The 25,434-nt window shown below is 38.9% G+C and overlaps 1 protein-coding gene across 2 annotated transcripts in view; it reads right to left on the reverse strand.

Annotated features, from left to right (window-relative positions):
* Positions 1 to 25,434, reverse strand: part of DOK5 (docking protein 5) — a 173,340-nt gene that overhangs the window by 73,101 nt on the left and 74,805 nt on the right. For both annotated transcript variants that reach the window (XM_025400491.1, XM_025400492.1), the window contains exon 2: positions 21,247 to 21,354. In XM_025400491.1, coding sequence (XP_025256276.1) covers positions 21,247 to 21,354 — 108 coding nt within the window. The remainder of the gene's footprint in view (positions 1 to 21,246; positions 21,355 to 25,434) is intronic.

The raw sequence follows: 25,434 nt of genomic DNA on the forward strand, positions 1-25,434 counted from the left end.
GCCATAAAAAAGGATGAGTTTGTGTCCTTTGTAGGGACATGGATGCAGCTGGAATCCATCATTCTTAGCAAACTATCACAAGAACAGAAAACCAAACACCGCATGTTCTCACTCATAGGTGGGAACTGAACAATGAGATCACTTGGACTCAGGAAGGGGAACATCACACACCGGGGCCTATCATGGGGAGGGGGGCGGGGGGAGGGATTGCATTGGGAGTTATACCTGATGTAAATGACGAGTTGATGGGTGCAGCACACCAACAAGGCACAAGTATACATATGTAACAAACCTGCACGTTATGCACATGTACCCTACAACTTACAGTATAATAATAAATAAATTTAAAAAAAAAAAATCAAATAATAACATGTGAATGAATCCATGACAGGCTGAGAAAATCAGCAAATGAATAAAATTAAAGATGCAAATGGTCTTAGAGAGAAATATGTTAAAGGATATTTCTGAAAATCATAAACTGCATCTTTAAAAGTACATCAGTTGGAAGTGGGAAAAAATGAATGCAAATCTTAATTTCTATGTAAAAATAAAGTATTTGTCAATTCAAAAGAAGGCAGTCTCAACTGAACTCATCTTTCCGACTTGCACTTTAAAATGTGGAAGACAAACTCAGCTTCTCAAAACCACTTGGTTTTATGTGGATACATATGGCACCATGGTTTAAAGCCCACGCAGGCTACCACTCAAATGAAATTTAAGACACACAGCATAGGAATCTGGATGCCAGGTCCTGTGGCAAAGCACATATAGTAAAAAACAGAAATCTCAAGACTGCAGTTCAGTGAATCTTTATTCGTTATACAACTGTGTAGTCACCATACAGAGCGACATATAAAAACAGTTTCAGTCAATCCCACCCCTTCCTGGTCATTACGGCCCACATATAAAACTACCATTCTGACCTCGATCACCATTGATTAGTTCTTTCTTTTAAAAACTTTTTATATAAATAGAATATCATATTTTTTGTGTGTGTCTGGATTCACTCATCCAGTATCATGTCTGTGAGATTCATCCATGCAGTTGAAAATGTAAGAAGTTTTGGCTTCTGAGCAGTAGTCCATTATGTGGACGACCGTTTTATTTATTTAAAGTTTATTTTAAACTTTTATTTGCTTTCATTTTATAGGTATCTCTTATAGAAACATATAACTGATTTTTAGAAATATAAAGTCGGATTATTTTACTTTTATCCAATCTAAGGCATTGTCTTTTGATATAGATGTTAAATCAATTTAAACTAATAATGATGACTGACATTTTAGGAATCTTTTCAGTCCTCTTTTATTCTTTCTAAATCTTTTCATGCTTCATTTTTTTAAAGGTATTCTTTGTTTTCTGCCTCTGTTCTTTTCTCCAGGAATTCTGTGTTCATGATTTTCTTTTTCAAAATTTTATTTTTAAGATTTTCAAATACAGAAAAACTAAAAGAATAATGCAACAAACACCAAGGTATCCTCTCCTTAGGATGAACAATTACTAAGATTTTCTACTTTTATTTTTTGATTTATCCTCTCTTTATATATAAATGTAATGAGTGTTTGCGTGCATGTGCATGGGTACACACGTGCACATACTTGCTTTTGGTTAAATGATTTGAAAGTAAATTATATAATTTATCTCTACAACTCCAGCAAATATTTCTTACAAATAACACAGTTGGCCTGTAATCCCAGCACCTTGGGAGGCCAAGGTGGTTGGATCATTTGAGGTCAGGAGTTTGAGACCAGCTTGACCAACATGGTGAAACCCCACCTCTACTAAAAATGCAAAAATTAGCTGGGCACGGTGGCGGGCGCCTATAGTCCCAGCTACTCGGGAGGCTGAGGCAGGATAATCGCTTGAACCTGGGAAGTGGCGGTTGCAGTGAGCTGAGATAGCGCCACTGCACTCCAGCCTGGGTGACAGAGCAAGACTCTGTCTCAAAAATAAAATAACAGGGTTGTCTCACATTACTTCAAAGCCATTTACACAACTAAGAAAAAAGGCAATAGTTCCTCGTATATTTAACTTCCATCCCATATCCAAGGTTCCCTAAACCTCCCCAAAACGATTTTTAGCGCTGTACCCATGCCTCTCCACCATCACTCCAATCCAGAATCCCATGAGGATTCATGCCTTGAGTCTCTTTGTATCTCTGAGTCTCTTTAATTTAGAAAAGTCCATATTTTTTAAATGATTCCTGCCTGTTGAAAAGATCACGTTAGTTTTCTTGCAGAATGTTCCACGTTCTAGATCTGTCTGTTTTCCCGCAGTGCCCTTCATTTTTCTATTCCCTGTGCTACTTCTAAAATGGAAGTTACACTTAAAAGTTTGATGAGATTCAGATAAACATTTTCGTTAAGAATGCTTTGCAAGTGATGCTGAGGACTTCACACGGCATTATATCATAAGGCAAAGAATGCTAGAAAATCCCTCCATGAATGAGGCTCAGCTTGATCACTTGGAGGTAGCTGCCATTTCTGTTTATAGTAAAATAGCAATTTTCCTAATTGTCATTAGAGCCAGGTGATGTTTTGGCATCACCTACTATCCTGTTTCCCAACCATTTCATCAAACACTCTTAGCGTTCATCTAAGGCTGTTCTCTGCATCAAAATACTATTTTTTTTAATCCCCCGGTTTGTCCTCCTAAGCCTACATGTCTATGGTTGCCAGGTTCAGGCTAAACATTGACTGAAGACATTTTTCCTGTTTCTACTCCACAATGCTTTTCACTAATATAATCTGCAGAGATCCCGATTATTACTAGCGTCACTATTGTTATTCAATTTTTAAATTTCAAAAATGTGTAACTACTGCATTTAGTCACACGAGCAAGTTCAACTCTTTCGAATTTACTCTGCCTGTTTAGCTGACATCAGTGCCCACCACATAGTCCTTGTAGGCACAGACATCCTCATCCTCAGCTTTTAACTTAGATATGTCAATAGGTGAGCTGCTATACACACTCAGGTAGCTTCCTCAAGAAAGGAACAGTGGCATTAAAACATCACATCATCATCAATCCTCTTCATGGGCATTTCAGCAGAAAGAGCCAGCTGGCTGTTATCACAACCACAAGTTCGAACTGTACTTATTAAGGATATGAAGAAAGCCAAGCCGGGGTGGATACAGGTGTCCATCCAGTCCTGTGGAGAAGGGATATGGGTGATGCTCTGCTTCTCAGGTCTTTTGGCAGCATTTGCATTCCATCATTCCTTCCATCATGCCTTCAAAACCTCCCCAGGAAGCACAACATCCTTCCTTCGACAGAGACTTGCGGCAGATGGGGAAGGCGGTCCGGCTCGCCTTTCCTGGAGCAGTGCAGGAAGTGACAGAAGGCTACCTTGTTGGTGATGTGCTTTTTGGCTCCAGCATGTGATCATGTTGGATGGCACTGCCTGAAAAATCAGTCTGAACAAACTTTGATTCCTTCTTCTCAAGATATATTCGAACCGCATGTGTTCTTCCCACACAGTCTGAGTTCCTCTAAAAGAAACGGCTCTGTTTGCATAGTTGGAAGAAGTAAAGCTGCACACTGAAGTTCTGCTTGTCTAGTGGGCAGCCCTTTGGAACTCTCAGAAAGCTCCCATACACCTCTCTGCAAGCATGGCCTTATTGTGATGCTAGAGGTCATTATGTGGAAGACACTCTACTGAAATCAAGTCAATGCACAACCAACTGTAATATCTTTTTTTTTTTTTTTTAGATGGAGTCTCCCACTGTCGCCCAGGCTGGAGTGCAGTGGTGCGATCTTGGCTCAAAGCAACCTCTGCCTCCCGGTTTCAAGCGATTCTCCTGCCTCAGCCTCCCGAGTAGCTGGGACTACAGGCGCCCGCCACCACGCCCGGCTAGTTTTTTGTATTTTTAGTAGAGACAGGGTTTCACTGTGTTAGCCAGGATGGTCTTGATCTCTTGACCTCATGATCCACTTGCCTCAGCCCAAAGTTCTGGGATTACAGGTTTGAGCCACCGCGCCCGGCCTAACTTTATTAACTTAAGAGCCCAACTTTATTTTATCTTTAAAGCCCAGCTGAAATCCATTTCATTTCTGTGGTCTTTTTCTGTTGCTCCCAAGAAGCATTATTCCTGCTCCGGGCTTTGCACTTGTTCTTCTTTTGCCTGGAAACACTTTCTCTAGCTACGCCATTGGCTCACTCTCACCCTACCATCAGTGACTTGCATATTACCTCTTAATGAGACCGTTCCTGATTATTCTGCTTAAAACTGCAACCCTTTCCTTCCGTACTTCCTATCCTCTATTCCTGCTTTAATTTTCTCTTTGGCATTTATCAGTAACACCAGTACACGACATATTTTGCTTATATATATTCCTTTCTGTCTCCCTCTGTTTCCTCTATTGCGTCAGCCCAAAGTTCTGGGATTACAGGTTTGAGTCACAGCTCCCGGTCTAACTTTATTATCTTAAGAGCCCAACTTCATTTTATCTTTAAAGCCCAACTGAAATCCTGCAGTAGGGTCAGGGTTTCATCTGCTGTATTTGCCACCATATCCACATTGCCAAGAACCATGCTTTGTACAGGGTAGACCCTCAGTAAGTATTTGTTAAATTAAAGTTCTACTTCCAGAGGTGAATATTGGCATCATCCCCACTGTAAAAGCAAGAAGGCTGAGAGGCACAGTGATGTCATTAACATACCCAGGGTTGGACCATTCCCAACCAGTGGCAGAGGCAGGCGAACTCCAGAGAATGATTATTTAGACCAAGTCTGCACAAGTGCAACAGAAGCACACAAAGGAAAAGATCCAACAATCTGATCCATATGGTTCCCAAAGGTCCTGAGACCTAAAAAAAGGGGGGGCTCCCTGCCTTGCTTGTGGGCCATTTGTAGAACCTTAAACAAAAGATATTATGATAGCATAATAACAATAATATTGACAGTGGCTGACATTCATTTGGTTCTTAATTACATGCCAGGTATTAAGTTCTAAATACTTCACATCAATCATGTCATTTATTTTTTTCCAATCTTCTAACTGGCTGGCACTATTGTGTTCCCATTGTACATATAAGAATGTTGCGACGTAAAGAGGTTAATTTGTTCATACGGATGGCGAATAACTGAGACAGTAATTCGAACACAGAAAATTGAATAACTCTTTACTAAACCACCAAATGAATATAGAGAAAAACATCAGAGAGGTCATCATTTCTGGGTTAGGCCTTGTTAGTCCTAAGGTGGGTCTCGAAGGATGAGCATGGGTTTATGAGGCAAAGAAAACAAAGATAAGCTTCCAGGCAAAAGAAACTATACGTGCGCAATCATAAGACGGCAGAGTTTGGTATGACGTAAGGAAGAGTGATGGGAGAAAGGTGGCAACAGGAAACTGATGAGCATGAGGCTGGAGCAGCCGGACCAGAGCTAGATCCTAAAGGGCCTGGTGCGCTGCACTCAGGAGTTCAGGGTGAATCATAAGATCTGAAAAGCACAAATTAAGAGGCTTAAGCAGGCAAATGGAACAGTCATATTTACGCACCAGAAAGATGATTCCATAGGCCAGTGGTCCTCAGTCTGGAGAAGATTTTGCCCACTCCCCTTTCCCAGAGATATTTGGCAATGTCTGAAGATATTTTTGGCTGTCAGAATTAAGAAGATGCTGCTGGCATCCAGTCGGTCAAGGCCAAGGATGCTGCCAAAGGTCCTACAATGCACAGGACAGCCTCTCACAACCAAAATGTCAACAGTGCTGATGTTACATATAGTAAAAGTGGACAATGGACAAGGCAGCTGCATCACACAACTATAAGAAGCACCACTCAAATGGAATCTCTGGGAATGACACCTCCTGGATTTGAGCCTTGTCCAGCTGGCTTGGCCACACATTTTGACCTTTAACCATGAGAAGAATGGGAACTGGACCTGAGGGCAGGAGAGGAGGTCCTGAGAGCTCAGCAGACAAAACAGCAAAAAGTGATTAAGACTGTCACCTAGGTAAGAATAAGGAGGAATAAAAAAGCAGGGAGATATTTAAGAAATAGTTAATTACTATACAGTTCTTGGTTTCTAGCTTTCTGAGTATCAAATACACAAAGTACTGTGATTCCATCAAAGGAAAGAAATACTCAACACTCTCCTAAATTACAGATAAATCTTTATGCCATCCAATTAGGAATTTCCAAAAATGGACTGCCAAATTAATTTGTCTGTTTAAAGCCATACTCCAGATGTCTTATTCATCATAAATGATAGTATTCATTGAAATAAATGTTTAACAGCCAACAATTAACAAAGTGGTCATACTTTAAAAGTTTAATTTGCTACCGATATAGTTTTGCATTAACAACTTGGAAAACAATTGCAAATTACACAATTCAATTTTCCAAATGGATTATTTTGTAACTAGACAGGGAAACTGTTGAAATTTCTTCTGCTGTTTCAAAAAGATTCATACAATGGGATTTTTAAAGGCACATTCCCTTGAGGAACTGGCATACTCCTGTCAGAATTATGCAATTAGTCTGCATTTTGTGGGAATATCAGCTGTGTTTCTGGTGTGCTGCAAAGTCAAAAGCCATTTTTATAAAAAAAGGATCTGATTTCCAATTTTTCCCTTTATTTTGCTGATGATCATTTATAGATGATGATTTATTTATGTTTACCAAGTAAAAACAAGACTGCTACCTAAAAGGTAATTTTCTGCCCTGCTTTGTAGGTTGTATCCTAATTATTTTTTCCCTTGTGGGACTGAATGAATTAAGTGAGCAATTCACTTTGTATATGCAAATTGCAAAGCTCTGAAGAAGCTTCAAATTATTTCATTCTTTAAAAAAAAATGTAAAGTAATTATCCTACGGAAAATAAAGAGGCACAAGCCCCTTTAACTTTTGTAGGTTGTCTTCAAAAATAAAACTAACATGAAAACCATCTATTTCTGAGTCCACAATATTTCTGAAGTGTTAACAAATAACCCAATTAAATTATAGCAATTATTTTTATATAATTATGTTTAAAATGGCAGAATACTCTAAAGTACTCTAATAAGCATTTCTATTAAAAATTTCCAAAAGATTTTGTATAATGTGTTACAAAACTTTTAACCTTTTCATATTATCTTTTCTAGAAAAACACCAGTGACTTAAATATACAGTGCCAGTGAGCAGGGAAAAGCGAGCAAAGAGAAACACCCTTAGTTCTCATCAAAAATTTTATCCACAATACATTTCATCCAAGCTCTTCCCAGGACCCTTGAACGTGGCAGTTTAAGCAAATACTTTATTAACATTTTCTTCAGAAAGAACCAGTCTAGACAGTCGTAGTCCAGTCCTCATATATATGGTTTCATTCTTTCCAAAAATATCTACATGCCCCTGGTCACTTAAAATAGGGACTAGCGCCTGTCTGAGTTATAAATGTGGACGTCTCCTTGAAGAGTGGATCTTTATTTGTCCATGTGAAATAACTAAAATATCCATTTGTGCATTGTGTCTTCCTTTAAAAATGCTTAAGTTGAAAAGTTTACATCTGAAATTTACAGAGAGAATGGAATCTGACATGAGGAGGACTTTCATAAGCTGTCAGTGGGTGGATGATTTTATGTAACCTTTCTAGAGACATCTGGTGTAACTAAAAAAACTTAAAGGTGCAGGCTATTACCTGATAACCTCACTTCTAAGCCTGTTTCGCCCACAAATATTAGTCTGAGCACATAAAAATAGATGCACACGTTCTTTACTGTAATATAATTTGCATTAGCAGAAAATTGGAAATATTGTTGCCCACCAATTTGGGTATGCTTAAACAGATTATGGTGTATCGATACTAAACAGTACCCTAGAGCTGTTAAATTAAGGAGGTATGGCCATTAATTACTGACTTAGAATTAAAGTCAAAACATGAGGAAAAGGGGAGTAGGGTAATTCGTGTGATCATATAATTTATCTCATTAACCACAATATTTTGAATATGAAAGGAACTGCCACTATAATTTATGCAAGAACCACAAGCTCACCAAATGTGTCCTATGGAAACCTGAATGTATGGACTACTTAAATATAATATGTATAATATGTAATGAATTACTCCATATTAGCTCTAAAACTAATTTATATGTATGTGAGAATGTGTTTCTGTGTGTGTAGACAGAGGAAAGAGTTTGGAAAATGTACCTTAAACTATTAGCATTTTTTTCTGATGACAGGGATTAGGGTCCAACATCAGATTTTTTTTTCCTTTTAGTTCATACATTTCAGAATCACTTATATTTGTTACAAAAACAATGTTTTTGTAATAACATACAGAATAAGAAGTGTAAAGAGAAAAAATAAATCTGCAAAAAAAATGTAATTAGTAGATTTCCATCTTTTGTCAACAGAATTTCTTGGACAATGACTGCCTTGGCTAATAATAGCCTGTGATTTCTCCCAAATGGAAAAACTATCTGACAAACTTTTCACCAACTTAAGAAAACCCACCCTTTCCTTTTGGCGTCATTTACAAGGAGATTATATGTGTACTTGGATTATCTTTAGGTGTTTATGCACATATACATACAAATGTGAAACTGGATAGATTGTATCCTAGAGATACACATTATTAAGAAATTCATGTAAGAAACACATATGAATGGAGGAAAAACATCTACGATCAATTCACTTCATAAGTAAAGTTTGGTTTTGTCTCGTTTTTCTTATTTCATTATGTGTATTGTGTGTTTCTTAAGACTATAACTAAGCTAACCAAAAACAAAGAGTCCAATGACAGACTAAACAAATTAAACTTTCATAAACTGATAAAAACCTGAGGCTCCTCCCAAAACGCAAAGACAATTAATCATTTCTAAGATTAGTTAAATAATTGTGGGGTAGGAGAGAAAACTAGATGATTGATTTGTCATATCATAGGCCAAAAATGACTGGCTAAGTATCTAAACAAATTAGATACTCAATTTTAAAAACCTTAAAATTTAATACAAATTAAATGAAAGAATCAGGTATAAATGTAATAGAATGTACAGGATTTGAAGGCTGAACATTAGAAGATGCTGATGAAACACATTTTTAAAAGCCTCTAATAAATGGAGAATCATACCATGTTCATGAATGGACTTAACATAGAAAAGATATCAGCTCTCCTACAATTTGATCTATAGGCTTAACATAATTCTCAAAATCCCAAGGATTTTCTGTAGATATAGACAGGCTTATTTTTAAGTTTTATGGAAAAGCACAGCCACTAGATAACTTTGAAAAAGAGAATAAAGTGAAATGAATCACTCTACCCAATATTAAAGATTACTATATAGCTACAGTAATCAAGAGAGTATGATATTGGCAGAGAAACAGATATACACCTCAATGGAAAAGAATAGAGAATCCAGGAACAGACTCACATAAATATGCCCAAATAATTTTTGACAAAGGTAAAAAAGCAATTCAATGAGGAAAGAATAATTTTTTTCAACAAATGGTAGTGGAAGAATTGGACAATCACAGGGAAAAAGAATTAAACTCAATCCACATTTCACTCCTAATACAAAAATTAAACTTAAAATGAATCATATTTTAACATAAAACTTAAAACTATAACTTCTTTCTTAAGAAAAAAAACAAGAAAATCTTTAGGATCTAAGTTCAGGCAAGGAGTTCTTAGACTTGACACGAAAAGCATGAGCAATAAAAGTAAAAATTCATAAATTGGATCTCATCAAAATTAATACTTTTCTTCTGCAAAAGATCCTGTTAAGAGGGTGAAAGAAAAATCTATGCATTAGGAGAACATATTTGGAAGCACATATCTGACACATATATATACACATACACACACACACGTACACACTCCCAATACTCAATAGTAAAAAAAAAAAATAGAAAATAGGTCAAATACATAAAGGGACATTTCATAGAAGATATACAGAAGCATGTTCAACATCATTAGCCACTAGGGAATGCAAATTAAAACCACAATGAAATGTCACTATTAGAATGACTAAAATAAATCCCAGTGCTTTGGGAGGCTGAGGAGGGGGTATCACTTGAGGCCAGGAGTTCAAGTCCAGCTTGGGCACCTCATCTCTACAAAGCATTAAAAAATTAGCCAGGCATGGTGGTGCATGCCTGTAGTCCTAGCTACTTGGTAGGCTGAGGTGAGAGGATCTCTTGAGGCCAGACCTTCAAGGCTACAGTGAACCATAATCATGCCACTGCACTCCAGCCTGGGTGATAGAGCAAGATCCTGTCTCAAAAAGAAAAGAATTGACGAAAATAAAAATAGTGACACCACCAAATGCCAAATGCTGGTGAGAATGCAGAGACACTGGATTACTCATACACGGCTCATGGGACCGTAAAATGGCAGAGTCCCTCTGGAACACAGTTGGACAGCTTTTCACAAAACTAAACGTGCAACTACCATATGACCCAGCAATTGCATTCTTCAGAATTTACCCCAGAAATGGAGAGGGGGTGGGGACAACTTATGTTCATTCAACATGAACTTGAATATTCATACCAATTTTATTTGTAATGACGAGAAACTAAAAACGACCCAGATGTTCCTCAGTGGATGAATGTATGCAAACTCTGGTAATGTATCCTATGGATTACTACTTAGCAATAAAAGGGAATGGACTATTGCTATGCACAGCAACTTGGATAAGTCCCAAGGGAGTTATGTTGTGTGAAGAAGGCCAATCCCAAACGATTACATATTCTTGAAAAGAAAAAAAAATTGTAGAAATGGGAAACAGATTAGTGCCTGCTGGGGTAGTGGGGTGGGAGGACTGGAGGATGTGATTACGAAAGGGCAACACAAAAAGTCCTTTTGCTGATGGAAATGTTCAGGGTTTTTGTTTGTTTTTTTTGAGACGGAGTCACGCCTGTCACACCAGGCTGGAGTGCAGTGGCGTGATCTCGGCTCACTGCAACCTCCGTCTCCCGGGTTCAAGTGATTCTCCTGCCTCAGCCTCCTGAGTAGCTGGGACTACAGGCACATGCCACCACGCCCGGCTAATTTTTTTGTATTTTTTAGTAGAGACGTGGTTTCACCCTGTTGGCCAAGATGGTTTCCTGACCTCGTGATCCGCCCACCTCGGCCTCCCAAAGTGCTGGGATTACAGGCATGAGCTCCATGCCCGGCCATGTTCAGTATCTTAATGTGGTGAGGAATACAAGAACCTGCAGGTGACAACACACACATAGTAAGCTTCCTGGAGCTTACAGTATACTAGCAGTAAACAAATACACAAGTAGATTACTTTTTTTTAAAGAGACAATGTTAGAGAGACTATGTTGAGACTATGTTGCTCAGGCTGCTCTCAAACTCCTGGGCTCAAGTGATCCTCCCACCTCAGCCTCCCAAAATACTGAGATCACAGGCATGAGCCACTGCACCTGGCCAACATAATTTCAACAGTGAGAAAGGCTATGTGCTTAATATATGGTAGTTTTTCTTGTCCACAGTTTCTGTTTCAGAGGTTTCAGGTTACCTATGGTCAGCTGTGCTCTGAAAATAGGTGAGTATGGTACAATAGATACTCTGAGAGAGAGAGGCCACATTCATATAACTTTTATTACAGTATATTGTTATAATTGTTCTCTTTTATTATTAGTTATTGTCAATCTCTTGTGCCTAATTTATGAATTAAACTTCATCATAGTTATGTATGTATACGAAAAAACATAGAATATATAGGGTTGACAACTATACATGGTTTCAACCATCCACTGGGGGTCTTGGAATATATCCCCCACACAGAAAGGGAGAGTACAGTACTAAAGAAATGTGATTCTGAGTAGCATAGAGTATTCATATAGGGCCCTTTTCAGGCACTGAAATTGAGCTAATCCCTGGAGGAAGAGAAAAAAAAATTGGGGGAGAGCTCGATAGACCAAAGGAACAGAAACCACAAAGGCTTTGAGACAGGAGAAGTGAAGGGAGGTCATTGTAGCAAAGTGACAAGTGGCAAGGCAGGTCGGAATGTGCTGGGGCAGGATCGTGCAGGGCCTCGGAGCCCAGGGTATTGGCAGTGAGCTTTGACAGAATTCTAAGGGTGACGGGAAGCCTCAAAAAGAAAAAAAGAAATCTTGCAGAGGTACAGCTTTGAAACCATCTTGTACTTGCAACTCACAGGTGATATCTGACCCAACGCTTGTGACTCCTGCCCCGGTAGATGTTACAACATGGGGTTGACATCACCTTTGACCTTGTTTCAACCATGGTCATACTACATGGTATGTGTATATTTTCTCTCTCTCTCTGATTTTGTTCTTTGTGTTTCCTTTGAAACCTGTCGTTCTGGCATATAAAACATTCAGCTTTCCAATCACAATTAAGGTATCCTTACAGAGGAGGCATAGACACAAATTTGTCCTTGACGGTTTTAATGGTGGTATTGACCAAAATAATATTTCGTGAAGCATATGTGTATCTCTAATAAAAATGTTATTATAGCTGAAGTATTTGTAATGTTTTCCATCGCAATGAATGTGTGTGTATATATATGTGTGTGTGTGTGTGTGTGTGTATATATATATATAAATATAAATAACTGAAAGAAAATAGGAGTCTAGGTCCATTGCAAATAAAGTATGATGATAGTTTTATTTGTGATTTACACATATTAAAATAGTAGACCTACTAAGCATAGTGTCACATGTTGCCTCCTGGGAATACCATTGCTTTCTCTTTCTAGCATTAATTCAAGAGGTAAATAAGAGATTTAAAAAAATTTTAAAGGCAGTTTCAGGCCAGTCACCCAGAGAGATATTCAATTTGTCCTTTCTTGTATCAACTAAAAGATCTTTGCTTCCAGTCTCTCTTGAAACAATGGAACGTGTGACAAGAGTGAGCCCATATTGCTGTAAGACAAGAACCTTGTACTGAATAACAGGAAAGCCAAAAAAAAAAAAAAAAAAAAAAAAAAAACCTGACAAATAGAGAAGAGAAAAGCAATGGGGACAGGCAATAAGATCGTTAACAAATGAGACTGATATAAGAATCACTTTCTAACATTTATGGGGAAGGGCACAGGGTTAAGTTTAAGCATGTTACTGAATGTTCCACATACAGTAGAATATTTATTGAAAGTAAAGTAAGGGTCACAATTTGTAAGTAAGAAGAAAGAGTTGATGAGATTACATAAATGAGCCAAACCATTAACTTTCTAAAGGGGAGAAATCTGTTGGTAATGCTGGAAGTTACTAAAACAAGAAACAAAGTTATAAACACATCACTGAGAGTTACAGAGGCAACCACCAGGAAAATGAACACCAGGGAATGACAATGGTGATTAAGCCTCGGGAGGTGAATTCATTTCCTAGAATAGGGTTGTAGTAACAAAGTACTGGGTTCTTGCACAACAGAAATGTATGCTGTCACAGTTCCGGAGGCCAGAGCCCAAAATCAAGGCACTGGTGGGTTGCTTCCTCCTGGAGGCTGTGAGGGAGAGCCTGTTCCATGCATCTCTCCTACGGTCTGGTGGCTGCTGGCAGTCCTTGCCACTTTTGGCTCTTAATTGCATCACTCCAGTCTCTGCCTGTCTTCACATGGCTTTCTCCCTGTGGGTCTGTGTCTCTTCTTGTAAGGGTACCAGCTATGGGACTGGGGTCCACCCTAATCCAATAATCCCACTGCAACTTGAATACATCTACAAAGATCCTAGTTCCAAATAAAGTCACATCCACAGGTATCAGCAGTTACACCTTAGGCATATATTTTTGAGAGGTTGCAATTCAACCCACAACAGAAGGGTGGGAATAAAATAGGCACTACTACTTTTCTTGATAAGCTCTTCAATACCATTTGATTTTTCTTAACCTTCTGCATGTTTTAGATTGATTTTTTAAAAATGTAAATATGTGTACAAATGAGGCCTGGCACAGTGGCTTGTGCCTGTAATCGCAGCACTTTGCGAGGCCCAGGAGGGAGGATCACTTTAGCCCATGAGTTTGAGACCAGCATGGACAACAGAGCAAGACTCTGTCTCTACAAATAATAAAAAATCAGCTGGGCATGGTGGTGCACGCCTACAGTTCCAGCAACTCAGGAGGCTGATGTGGGAGGACTGCTTAAGCTCAGGAGGCAGAGGTTGCAATGAGCTGAGATAGCACCACTGCACTCCAGCCTGTATGGCAAAGCAAGACCCTGTCTCAAATAATAATAATAATAATAATAATAATAATAAGTAAAACTTAAAATATGATGTCATTATCTCTGTTATTAGAGGGTCTTCTCCATAAGACAAAACTATGCATGTGCTCAGATGACAGAGAATTTGGCATGTGAGTCGCACAACCCTTTTAATTCTCAATACACCAGGGTTCCCTAACATTTCTACTACACAATACTAGTATAAGTAGGCCAAGAATCATTTCCTGGGAACCCTAAGGGTCTGTGGAATCCAAAGCACCTACTTTGCATGAGACACTATGCTGGAAAGATAGATACAAAGATGAATAAAGCATGGTTTCTATCTGCAAGAAATTCAAATCCAATGGACAGTGACCATGTCAGGATACTCCTGACTGTGAATAATAGGATTCCCTATCCAGAGTGCATTGGATGATGAGGGAATTTTACTACATCTCTAATAGCTAGGGCTCTGGTGCACATGAGAGAAAATCCAACGTTATAAAGGCTTAAACAAGAAAGAAGTTTATTCCTCTCATATAAAACAAATCCAGAGGTAGGTAGCCTTGGGCTGCCCTGGTGTTCTATGGTGTCAGGAAGCACAGACCAGCTCTGAACACCCAATTCCAGGCTTCTACCTGTTGCTGTGCTACCCTCAATCCATAAGCTTTCGAGTATCATGGGCCAAGATGGCTGACACCCATTTTCGAATCAGTAGGAAAGAGCAAGAGAAAAAGAAGGGCACGTGTCTTCCGTGCTTATTCGCCTGAGGCCAGGAATCAGTTGCAGGAACATATCTCGCTGCACAGGGGTCTTTACTATGGGTTGCCTTGTCTCCAACTAGAAATCAGGTATCCATTACCAAAGAAGAAGGGATCGGCTCTAACCGGACAGAACCTGCCACCACCGTGAAAATAAAGCCCTGCTTTCATTGTGACCAGTGCATCCAGGCAGAGCGGGCCCAGCCGATGAACCACCTTAGGGAAAGTCGAGAAGACTCATGGGGAGATGAAGACGGAGCAGAGACTTTGAGGGATGGATAAATGTTTGCCACATGGACCAGGAAAACACAGGGGTCTATACAGCAGGAGGGCTGCATGAAGACCTTGTGACGGATTGATTTGGGAGGGAATACGGGAGAGAGTAAGTCAAAGAAAACTCCCTGGCTTCTGCCTTGAATAACAGAATGGATCTTGATGCTGTACAATGAGGAACAGAAGCCCATAAAGAAACCAAGCTCAGGCTGGGCGCAGTGGCTCACGCCTGTAATCCCAGCACTTTGGGAGGCCGAGGCGGGAGGATCACCTGAGGTCAGGAGTTCAAAACCAGCCTGCCCAACTTGGTGAAACCCCGTCTCTACTAAAAATACAAAAAATTAGCCGGGTGTGGTGGTGGATGCCTGTAATCCCAGCTACTCAGGAGGCTGAGGCAGAAGAATCACTTGAACCCGGGAGATGGAAGTTGCAGTGAGCTGAGATCCCACCATTGCACTCCAGCCTGAGCAACAAGAGCAAAACTCCATCTCAAAAAAAAAAAAAAAAAAAAAAGAAAAAAAGAAACCAAGCTCGGGTAGGAAAGAGTTCATTCAGTTTTGAACATGTTTCAGGAGTCTTTGGCACTCTGGTGCAGACTCATACTTCCTTGACTAGGAAAAGTACTTAAATTGGAAAACATAGGGTTTTTTTGTACTACAGTTAACCTCTTCTATCTATCTACTCCTTAGAAATATGGGTATGGAATTATCACCTGGGAAAAACATCAGAGTAATAATCCATAGTTTAATTTATGAAGATGTAAACAGTCATGCCCCTTTGGCATAAGCTTAGGAAACTTCTAGAACATGGCATGATGGGTAGTTTCCTACATGAGGAGGGGATGGCTCCAAAGTAAATATCTGAGTATTGAAAGGGGGGGGCTATAAAATTTTATGATTTTGAAAAGACATATTATAGACAGCCGTATCGGAAGAGGAAATGTTTTAGATGAGGAAGAAACTGAGTAAAAAAAGAATGAATCATTAGTACAGAAAAAGTTATCTCTCTCTCTCTCTCTCTCTCTCTCACACACACACACACACACACACACACACACACACACAGATAAGTTGGATGAAATTCCAGAGAAATAAATTTTAGTACATTAGCTCATTGTGTGGAACCTAGAATCCTATTTTTGCAGAAACCAAGAACAAGGTCGGACATTGAGCTTAGGAGATACAAGTGACCTAGTCATTATATAAAGGATAGAATGGCAGAACAAATAAGACTAAAGGTGTTTGGCAGAATAAAAATAATAATGGCAATTAATCCCTACAGTTAGACAGTTGTTCCCTTTTCAAATACATTCACATTCATTTAATACACACATTAACCCTGACTTTGATAAAGTAGAAACGATCGTCCCTAGTTGTTTACTGTTGAAACAACAATAAGTAACACATGAAAGCAGCATATCCCAGACTGTGTTCCCTAGAATTAAATTTATTTGTTCCCTGGAATACGTAATTTAAAAAGAAAATAGTTCCATGGAAATGCTGACTCAAAGTCCCTCCAATTTCTTAACTGTAGGACTTTTCAGAGCCTGTGAGGGGCTGCAGTGGGCTATGAATCTCAAAGATGGGGCCATAAATGTTGCATTTCCCAATTTCTTTGACCACACAATCTTTAATCATGAAAGGTTCTTTCGACACACTCTGTCATACACATTTTGGGAAACACTAAACACAGGATTTGCTGGACTTGTTCTTCTGGTCCAAGGTGAACTGAATCCCTGCAGACTCAGCCATGTGTGATGATGAGGAAGTGAATGTGTAACTTGCCTAGGAGGCCACCTTTACACAGAAAGAGGGTGACTTGTCAAACATACACGGTGGCAAAGCTGGGATTGGAACTCAGACTTCCTAAATCCAGGACCGGCATACTTCCCGCCACACCATTTGCCTTGGTCTCAAAAGCGGTCGATAGTCTTCTTTCTACTCTATTTCATCTCGAGTGTTACTCATCTTGAAAAAGTCAAACTATGTACAGAAACTTTCATCCCCTTCTCATTAGTGTAAGCAACATTATTTCCTGAATGAAAACATGGAACTGGTGTTTAACAAGAAGGTCAGGAACTATATTTAAAGTCACTCGAGTCTTAATATTGTTGGAATTACAGTTAATCAAATTCACAGCCATCTCTGACAACTATGGGTGCTTGAGGGGTGCTTCATGGTGGAAGTAAAGAAATGAAAAATGAATTGCTCTATATGTGCATTATTCACATATTTATTTTCCAGTTTTTGCAGGAGTGTACCTCAAGCTACATTTTCAGTGAGGGGGCACCAAATTTTAAAATTCCACAGTCTTTTTCTTGTGTTGAAACTTCTAAAAAGAGTCAGATATGCAAAACTGGCATTTTCTTCTTAATAATATCTTTAAAAATAAAATGGGAGAGGTACTGCGCTCTTATCAATGCTACAGATTTCCTCCAGGAGGGATATGTCTGTATGCACCACACCACCTCCGTATTCATCAAATAGCATGATGTACATTTCCTCATTTCTTTTGGAAATTGCTTTATTTATATTAGAACAAACTCTAAAATTTGGTCACGGTGTGCTACTTATAACCCGAGTATTTTATTATCGAGATTCATAAATTACACAGCTTTTAGATGAAAAATGCATATCTCAGAATTACTCCAGCTTTTTATATGCCCCGAGAGATTAATACTAAATGTATCAGATCTAAAAGAGTAGAGGATGAATCAGCTACAGGAATTCATCAAGGGCTTGGAGGCTAAATGTAGATAATTCTTCCATTCTAATGCTTTGAACTTTGGTTAATGATTATTATAGATGAAAGAGAATGTGGCTTACCAAGTTCCCCAAAGATTTACATATTAAATTCCAGAGCCAGCAGGTAGAGTCTGAAATAGAGCAAGTTTGTCCTCAACTTCCCTTTCTTCATTGCACATTCAAGCAAGAGCTTTTTCATCCATTTTGGTTTTATATTTTTCTGTCCTCCTAAAACATCCAAATCCTGGTTTTTTCTGCCTCCATCACTGCCCACCCTATTTTCTTCAAATCAAAATTCCTTTTTCTGGTTTCAGATGCCTCAAGTACAGATTTCTTCTGGTAAGCTAAATAAAAGTATGACACATAGACATCTGTATGTATTCCATTTCCTCTATTGATAACATTTCTTGCTTTTCAGCCAATACTTTTAAAAGTGTTCACTATGTGTTAGATTCTGAACTAATAGTGAATCGTGTCTCCCATCCCCCCAAAAACCCTGTTTCTGTAGACCTTATTTTATGCGGGGGAAAGAGGAAGACGATAGGAAACAACCAAGCAAGTGTGTTATGTTATGGTGCCTCCTAAGAAGAGGAATAAGAGGGATGTGGAAGGCAGTGACTAGGTGGGTTCTATTTTCAACAAGGGAGTCAAGAAACGGCCTCTCTTAGAGGAGCAATTGGAGCAACGTACTGAACAAAGTAAGGGAGTGAGCTCTGTGGGTACCTGGGGGAGAACATTCCAGGAAAAGGGAAGAGCAGGTGTAAAGGTGCTTGGCATCTTCTAAGGAAAGAGAGGAGCCCAGGGCACCTGGAGCAGAGGAAGGTGGGATTAAGAAAACTCAGAGATGAGGTTAAAAGGGCAGCAGGAAATCAAATCATGTGATCGCATAGACCAGGGACCCTCACCCCTGGGCAGCAGATGGGTACTGGACCAGTACTGGTCTACAGCCTATTAGGGACCAGGCTACACCGCAGGAGGTGAACAAGCATTCCTGCCTGAGCTCCACCTCCTGATTCTCATAGGAGTGTAAACTCTATTGTGAACCTAGGGATCTAGGTTGCCTGCTCCTTATGAGAATCTAATGCCTAATCATTTGAGGTGGAACAGTTTCATCCCAAAACCAATCCCACCCCCAACTCCGTCTGTGGAAAAATTGTCTTCCATGAAAACTGTCCCGATGCCAGAAAGGTTGGGGACCACTGGCGTAGACCATTATAACACCTTGGCTGAGAGTGTTGCAGCAAAGAATATTGCAACGTCATACAAGTGTTTCGAACAGACTCTAGAAGCCCAAGAATTTGGCAGCCCACTGCCTAGGACCCCAGTGGTAGCAGTAGAGGCTGTGAGCTGTGTTCAGAGTCTCCATACATTTTGAGCATACGGCCAACAACATTTGCCGATGGATGGGATTTGAGGAGTTCCTATAACATATTCCTCATTTATCTTCTTTCTTCTCTTAGGTATGTATAGGTCTATCAGTAAAACAGAGCCTATTTCTTATTTTTTCTACATTCAGAAAGGTTGGCATATGGAATTGTAAAGAATCAGATATGTGGATTGTGAAGAACCAGACATATTTGGAACTCTACCAAGACAAAAACAGGATCAATGGCCACACACAATGACCAAACAGTACAGGGCCTCGTGGTGAATTGCAAAGTTACAGACTGGCTAAGGTTCTCAAGAGAAGACCTGATGTGTAACTATAATTTCTGGCCACCTAAAGCTCAGTCTGTGTCTAGATGATAAGCCAAACATCTTCCTGGGTATTTTGATTCTCCTTTTAAGAAAGGGCTGTTCGAGCTAAAATAAAGCAAGTCACCCTTATAGCATTGCTCGCCATCTTGTTATAAGATAAAATACTGGATACATGAGGGATAGCTGGGCCATAATACATCTGATTCAAAACGACTGGATACAAATAGTTTGGAGTGTTATAGCAGTGGAGAGTTTGGCTCAAGATTATTTGCAGGGTTCAGAGTTATGCTATCACTGACTTCATGGATCACTGTGCCTCAATAATACATTCGCAATTCAACAACTCTTCCCTGAGAACAAAAAATAGATATATTTGAATAGTGTCATTTCATATTTGGCAGATGAAAGATAAATGATAGAGGAAATCTGGATTCAAAAAGGTATAAGTGGGTTCTCCTTTGGAGAGAAGGAAGGCTGGGAGTGGAAGCCTTGGAATGTGGAACTGCTTCATGGGGTGACAGGGAAATGAAACACATGGAAGATGCCGCCCTTGACTCCCTTTTCTACCTGTCCCAGAAGCTTTTTTTGTGCTTATTCTTCCCTTATGTACATACAGATGTGCCTATAAAGTATAGCATAGTCCTTATTTCTCTAATGTGAGAAGAAATGCAGCTTCTCCTACTGTTTTCATCATCATATAAACCAAAGTGTCAACATAGACCCTTTATAAGATGTCAAAAAGTCACTACTTTTGGTGGATTTGCACAAAAGGAAAGACTGTTCACTTCCCCCACCTAGCCAAGTTTCTGTTCTAATAGATCGACTGGTTTCACATAAAATTTTAAATGGCAAAGAAGCCTGGCCTCAGTAAATTCTCACCAAATGAGGCTTAAAGAATCTTCAAGATGGAAAGCCAAAATTAAAATGTTCTATCATAAAAATAAGCATAGTTCCTTCACAGACAAAAGAGTAGTATTTTCTCCACCTGAAAATAACCAGAGCCTTGGAGGAGTGTTAACCATGTGCTTTCACACGTTTTCATGAAAAAAAGAAAATACATAGGCTGCGTGTTAACAAGGACCATGGAAATATACTGCCATGTAGAGGGAAATATTTAGCTAATTTGTGAAACCAAGTGGTAAGTAAACCTTGTACTTACCTTAATGGGTTCTAACACACAATGACTGTTTTTAGTGAGGAAGTCTCACTACTACTAAGAAAATTTAGTCATCAGACTTAAAGAAATCAACAAATGGGTCGAACTTCCTCTTCGTCCACAGTTACCTGTTTTCTGCTTCTTCCCCTCCCTTCTCTCCCCACATTCCCCAAGCATTGAATGAGTGCCTTTCTGCATCAGGCAGTGTCTGAGACACAATGAGATCCAGTCCTCATTCTCTAAGGGTTTCAGTACAGGGAGTATAAGAACATGATAAGTCCCATAGCACAAACTGGAAAACAACAAGAACAGCTACAGCAAATAGCAGGAAACCAGAAGAGTGACTTTACGTTAGTCAATTCCTTGAAACAATTAGCAAGCAGATGTTATTTTAGCGGTGTTTTGGCCTTGGAAAAGGTATTGCTTGTACTTTTGTTAAATAATTTAGGCAAGTCTTCAGACTCAATAATTCCAGTTGCCTCCCTGTAAACAGATTTCTGGAAAGCTACAGCAATTGAGTCTTACCTTATGATAACACCTGAAATATGCAGCACGTTCATCAGAAAATTTCTCCAGTCTTTTTGGACCTTTGCTTGAAGCTTTCTTGAATACTAACCAGCATCGTTGATAAATCTGGAAGGAAATACAAAGACTGAGCTCAGCATCTCCCCTGACTGACATTTGCATTTAAATGTTTTCTTTTTGACGTTTCCACCTGTGAAATATTTGCAAGCCAGAAATGTGATGTTGCTTTGGGAAAATAAAGTTTTAAAAATCAAAATTATTTCCACAATGGGCATATTATGTGTCATTCAGACAATTACTGGAATCAAAAGAAAATAAGTATTTGAAGATAAATTTCTTCATGCTTTGATAGCAATATCACTAGGTATATTTCAGAAAAAGTCCCAGATATAAAAATCCCAAATAAGTACAAATAAAATAGGCGTTCAAGGCACATGCTAGAATTTCAAGTGCAATTAAATCTGAAAATCATGGGCTTGGTCTATGCTAAAGATCTCATTGCCCATCCTAGAATCTGACAGCTTATGGTTATCATGTGATATTCTTAATAATGGATAGTGAAGAGTTGGACCAGACACTAAACTAACTAGCTAATAATTGACTGATTAACACCAACCAAATTCTTGCTTAGGATATTCAACCCAGAGACCGGAAGATCACTGCCAGAGGTGCAGACCAAATTGAAAGGTCAATGCCGGTAGGTTTACCCAGAAGTTGTTGGCCATGTTGAATCACTTGCAGGAGAGTTAAGCAGTGGAACCTGCTACAGGGAACTAGATCATTTCTACTCTAGGTAAAAGAGACAATTTAGTTCTTCACCATCTTTCAGTTCCTAATATTGAGATCTAGCCTTTCTTCTGGGTTTCTTGGAAATCATCTATATCCCAAGGAACCCATCACCATCAACATCACTGCAAATTTTAATTAAGCTAGCTTGAATGGGGGTCTGATTCTAGCAACCAAAACTACCCTGAAGAAAATAACTGGTAAAAAATACACTAGTACTTTAAAATATTAGTAATGCTAGAGAGAGAAAATGCAAAGAGCTAATGAGCATATGAAAAACAATGTTCTCAAAAAGCAAAAGAAAGTGAGATTTTTTTTAAACCTAAAAATTAATGAGTATAATTTTTTTTTTTTTTTTTTTTTTTTTGAGACAGAGTCTGGTCTCGCTTTGTCGCCCAGGCTGGAGTGAGGTGGTGCTATCTTGGCTCACTGCAACGTCTGCCTCACCGGTTGAAGCGATTCTCTTGTGTCAGACTCCTGAGTAACTGGAATTACAGGCAAGCGCCACCACTCCCGGCTAATTTTTGTATTTTTTTTAGTAGAGACGGGGTTTCACCATGTTGGTGAAGCTGAACTCAAACTCCTCACCTCGTGATCTGCCCACCTCGACCTCCCAAAGTGCTAGGATTACAGGCGTGAGCCACCACGCTTGGCAAATGAGTATAAATTAATAACAGTATTTACTGATGGCAAATGTCTGAGTGGCACTATTATATTTGACTGGTGATCTTTAAAGGTCACTTGACAATAAATAACCTTAAAAGAATAGAAATCAGGCCGGGCACGGTGGCTCCGCCTGTAATCCCAGCACTTCGGGAGGCCGAGGCAGGCAATCACAACGTAAGGAGATCGAGACCATCCTGGCTAACCCGGTGAAACCCTGTCTCTACTAAAAAAAAATACAAAAAGCTAGCCGGGCGAGGTGGCAGGCGCCTGTAGTCCCAGCTACTCTGGAGGCTGAGGCAGGAGAATGGCGTAAACCCGGGAGGTGGAGCTTGCAGTGAGCCGAGATCGCGCCACTACACTCCAGCCTGGGCAACAGAGCGAGACTCTGTCTCAAAAAAAAAAAAAGAAAAGGAAAGAAAAAAGAATAGAAATCTATCCTTAGGAAAAACCCAAAACAAAATGAATTCCATATTCAAGGGCAGATGGGTGCACTCTCTTCAGTCATGATTATTCTCCATCCTTAAATCACCTCCAATTACCATACATATGTGGTTTTGTATACTTTACCAATACATAATTTTTATGCACTACAAAGTTTAAGAACCTCTGAGCTAATAAGAAGAAACAAAATAAAGTCTACATAAAATATTTGGTCCTTCAAACCATAGTCAATTTTAAAACCTTTTATAATTCTATCAGTACCTGGCAGATGTGGGAGGAATTCAAGTTAACTACTACTTGTCTGCAATGTTTATATATTCCATTTTTCTCTTCTGTCTCAGAAACTTGAACATAAATTAACTGCTTTGTTCAGGGTGAAAAAAGGAAATCCACTCTACTCCGAAGGTTAGCTCTAAATAAAGAGGGTAAGATATGTGTCCGATCCCACCGAATGTACAATAAAATGTTCACAGCATTATTTTCAATAAAAAAAAATAGAGATTACTCAAATTTCAACAATAAGGAGTCACAAAGTAAATTATAATATTTCTATAATATATAATGTAATATACCTACTTATCTATAAAGTAACAGTAGCTATATATAATAAATGGTACACATATAGTAAATATGTAGTACATATTGTGGTATATATATAGAATATATCTATAATAAATGTTATGCATCTATAAGATAACATAGGCAATTATTTTATAAAAATAGTAATATAGATAATATACACAATATTTATATAGTCAATTATACTACATCTATAGTACGTAAGTTATCTAGCTGCAGGATAACATAGGTGGTTCATTTGAAACAAGTTTCAGAAGGAATTTCCAAGGACATAGGAAAGTGTTCATAATATGTTATTGTGGGGAAGGGTGAAGCAGAATACAAAATTTCATTTAGGTCATGATCTCCACTATACTAAAAATGCATGGAAAAAGACAAAAAAAAAAAAAAAAACCCAAAATCTTAACAATGTTTTCTCTGGATCATAAGAATAGGCTTTGGTTTTGTTCGTTAGTTTTTGTTTTGTTTAATAAAAGTTAATACTGTATGGCTGGGCACGGTGGCTCATGCCTGTAATCCCAGCACTTTGGGGGGCTGAGATGGGTGGATCATTTGAGGCCAGGAGTTTGAGACCAGCCTGGCTAATATGGCAAAACCCCTTCTCTACTAAAAATATAAAAATTAGCTGGGAGTGGTGGCACATGCCTGTAGTCCCAGCTACTCAGGAGGCTGAGGCACGTAAATTGCTTGAACCCAGGAGGCAGAGGCAGCAGTGAGCCGAGATCATGCCACTCAACTCCAGCCTGGGCAGCAGAGAGAGACTACCAAAAAAACAAACAAAAACAAAACAAAAAAAACCTGTAAATTAAATGAAAGAGGATTCTGTTATTTTTTTAAATACCCAGAGGTATTAGTATAATTAGTCAATTCTATTGGTTTCCATCCTGCAGTTATTAAATCCACCAAGCAATATGAAAACACAGAGACAAAGGTGGAAACGCAATTCAGTGGAAGAAAAGCAAGCTTTTCAATGCACAGTACTGAGGCAATTGGACATCCATGGGGCGGGGGGAAATCGTGGACTTAAACATTAAAACACTCACCTTAAATAAAAAATAGCTAAAAATAGACGTAAATATTAAATAAAACGATAAAAAGAAAATGCAAGAGATCACAGTCTGGACAGAGTTCTTAGACCTGTTACCAAAGGCACAATCCACAGAGGGAAAATTTGATAAACTGGACCTCACCAAAATGAAAACTTTTGCTATGTGAAAAAGTCATGAACAGACATCTCACCGGAGAGCGTGTGCAGATGGTCGAGAAGCACATGAAGACATGTTCAATAGCACTACCTATGTGGGAAGTGAAAATTAAAACCACAAGGGCTACCCATACACACCTATCAGATTGGCTGAAATAATAATAATACCACCACCACCCAATGCTGACAAGGAGGTGGAAAAATTGGATGACCCATACATAGTTGGTGGGAATGCAACATGGTACAGCCACTCTGAAAAACAGCGGTAGTTTCTTTAAAAAATGAAATAAGTAACATACAACCAGCAGTTTCATTCTTAGGAATTTATGACACAGAAATAAAAACTTTTATCCTCACATACAAAAAAAAAAAAATCTGTATATGAATATTCATAGCTTTATTCAAAATAGCCAAAACCTGAAAGCCTGATAACGTGCGTGAATGATTAAACAAATGGTGGTATTTCCTCCATATGATGGAATACTACTTAGCAATAGAAAGAAATTAACTAT

Source organism: Theropithecus gelada, chromosome 10 (assembly GCF_003255815.1).
Source record: "Theropithecus gelada isolate Dixy chromosome 10, Tgel_1.0, whole genome shotgun sequence".
NCBI classification, from domain to species: domain Eukaryota; kingdom Metazoa; phylum Chordata; class Mammalia; order Primates; family Cercopithecidae; genus Theropithecus; species Theropithecus gelada.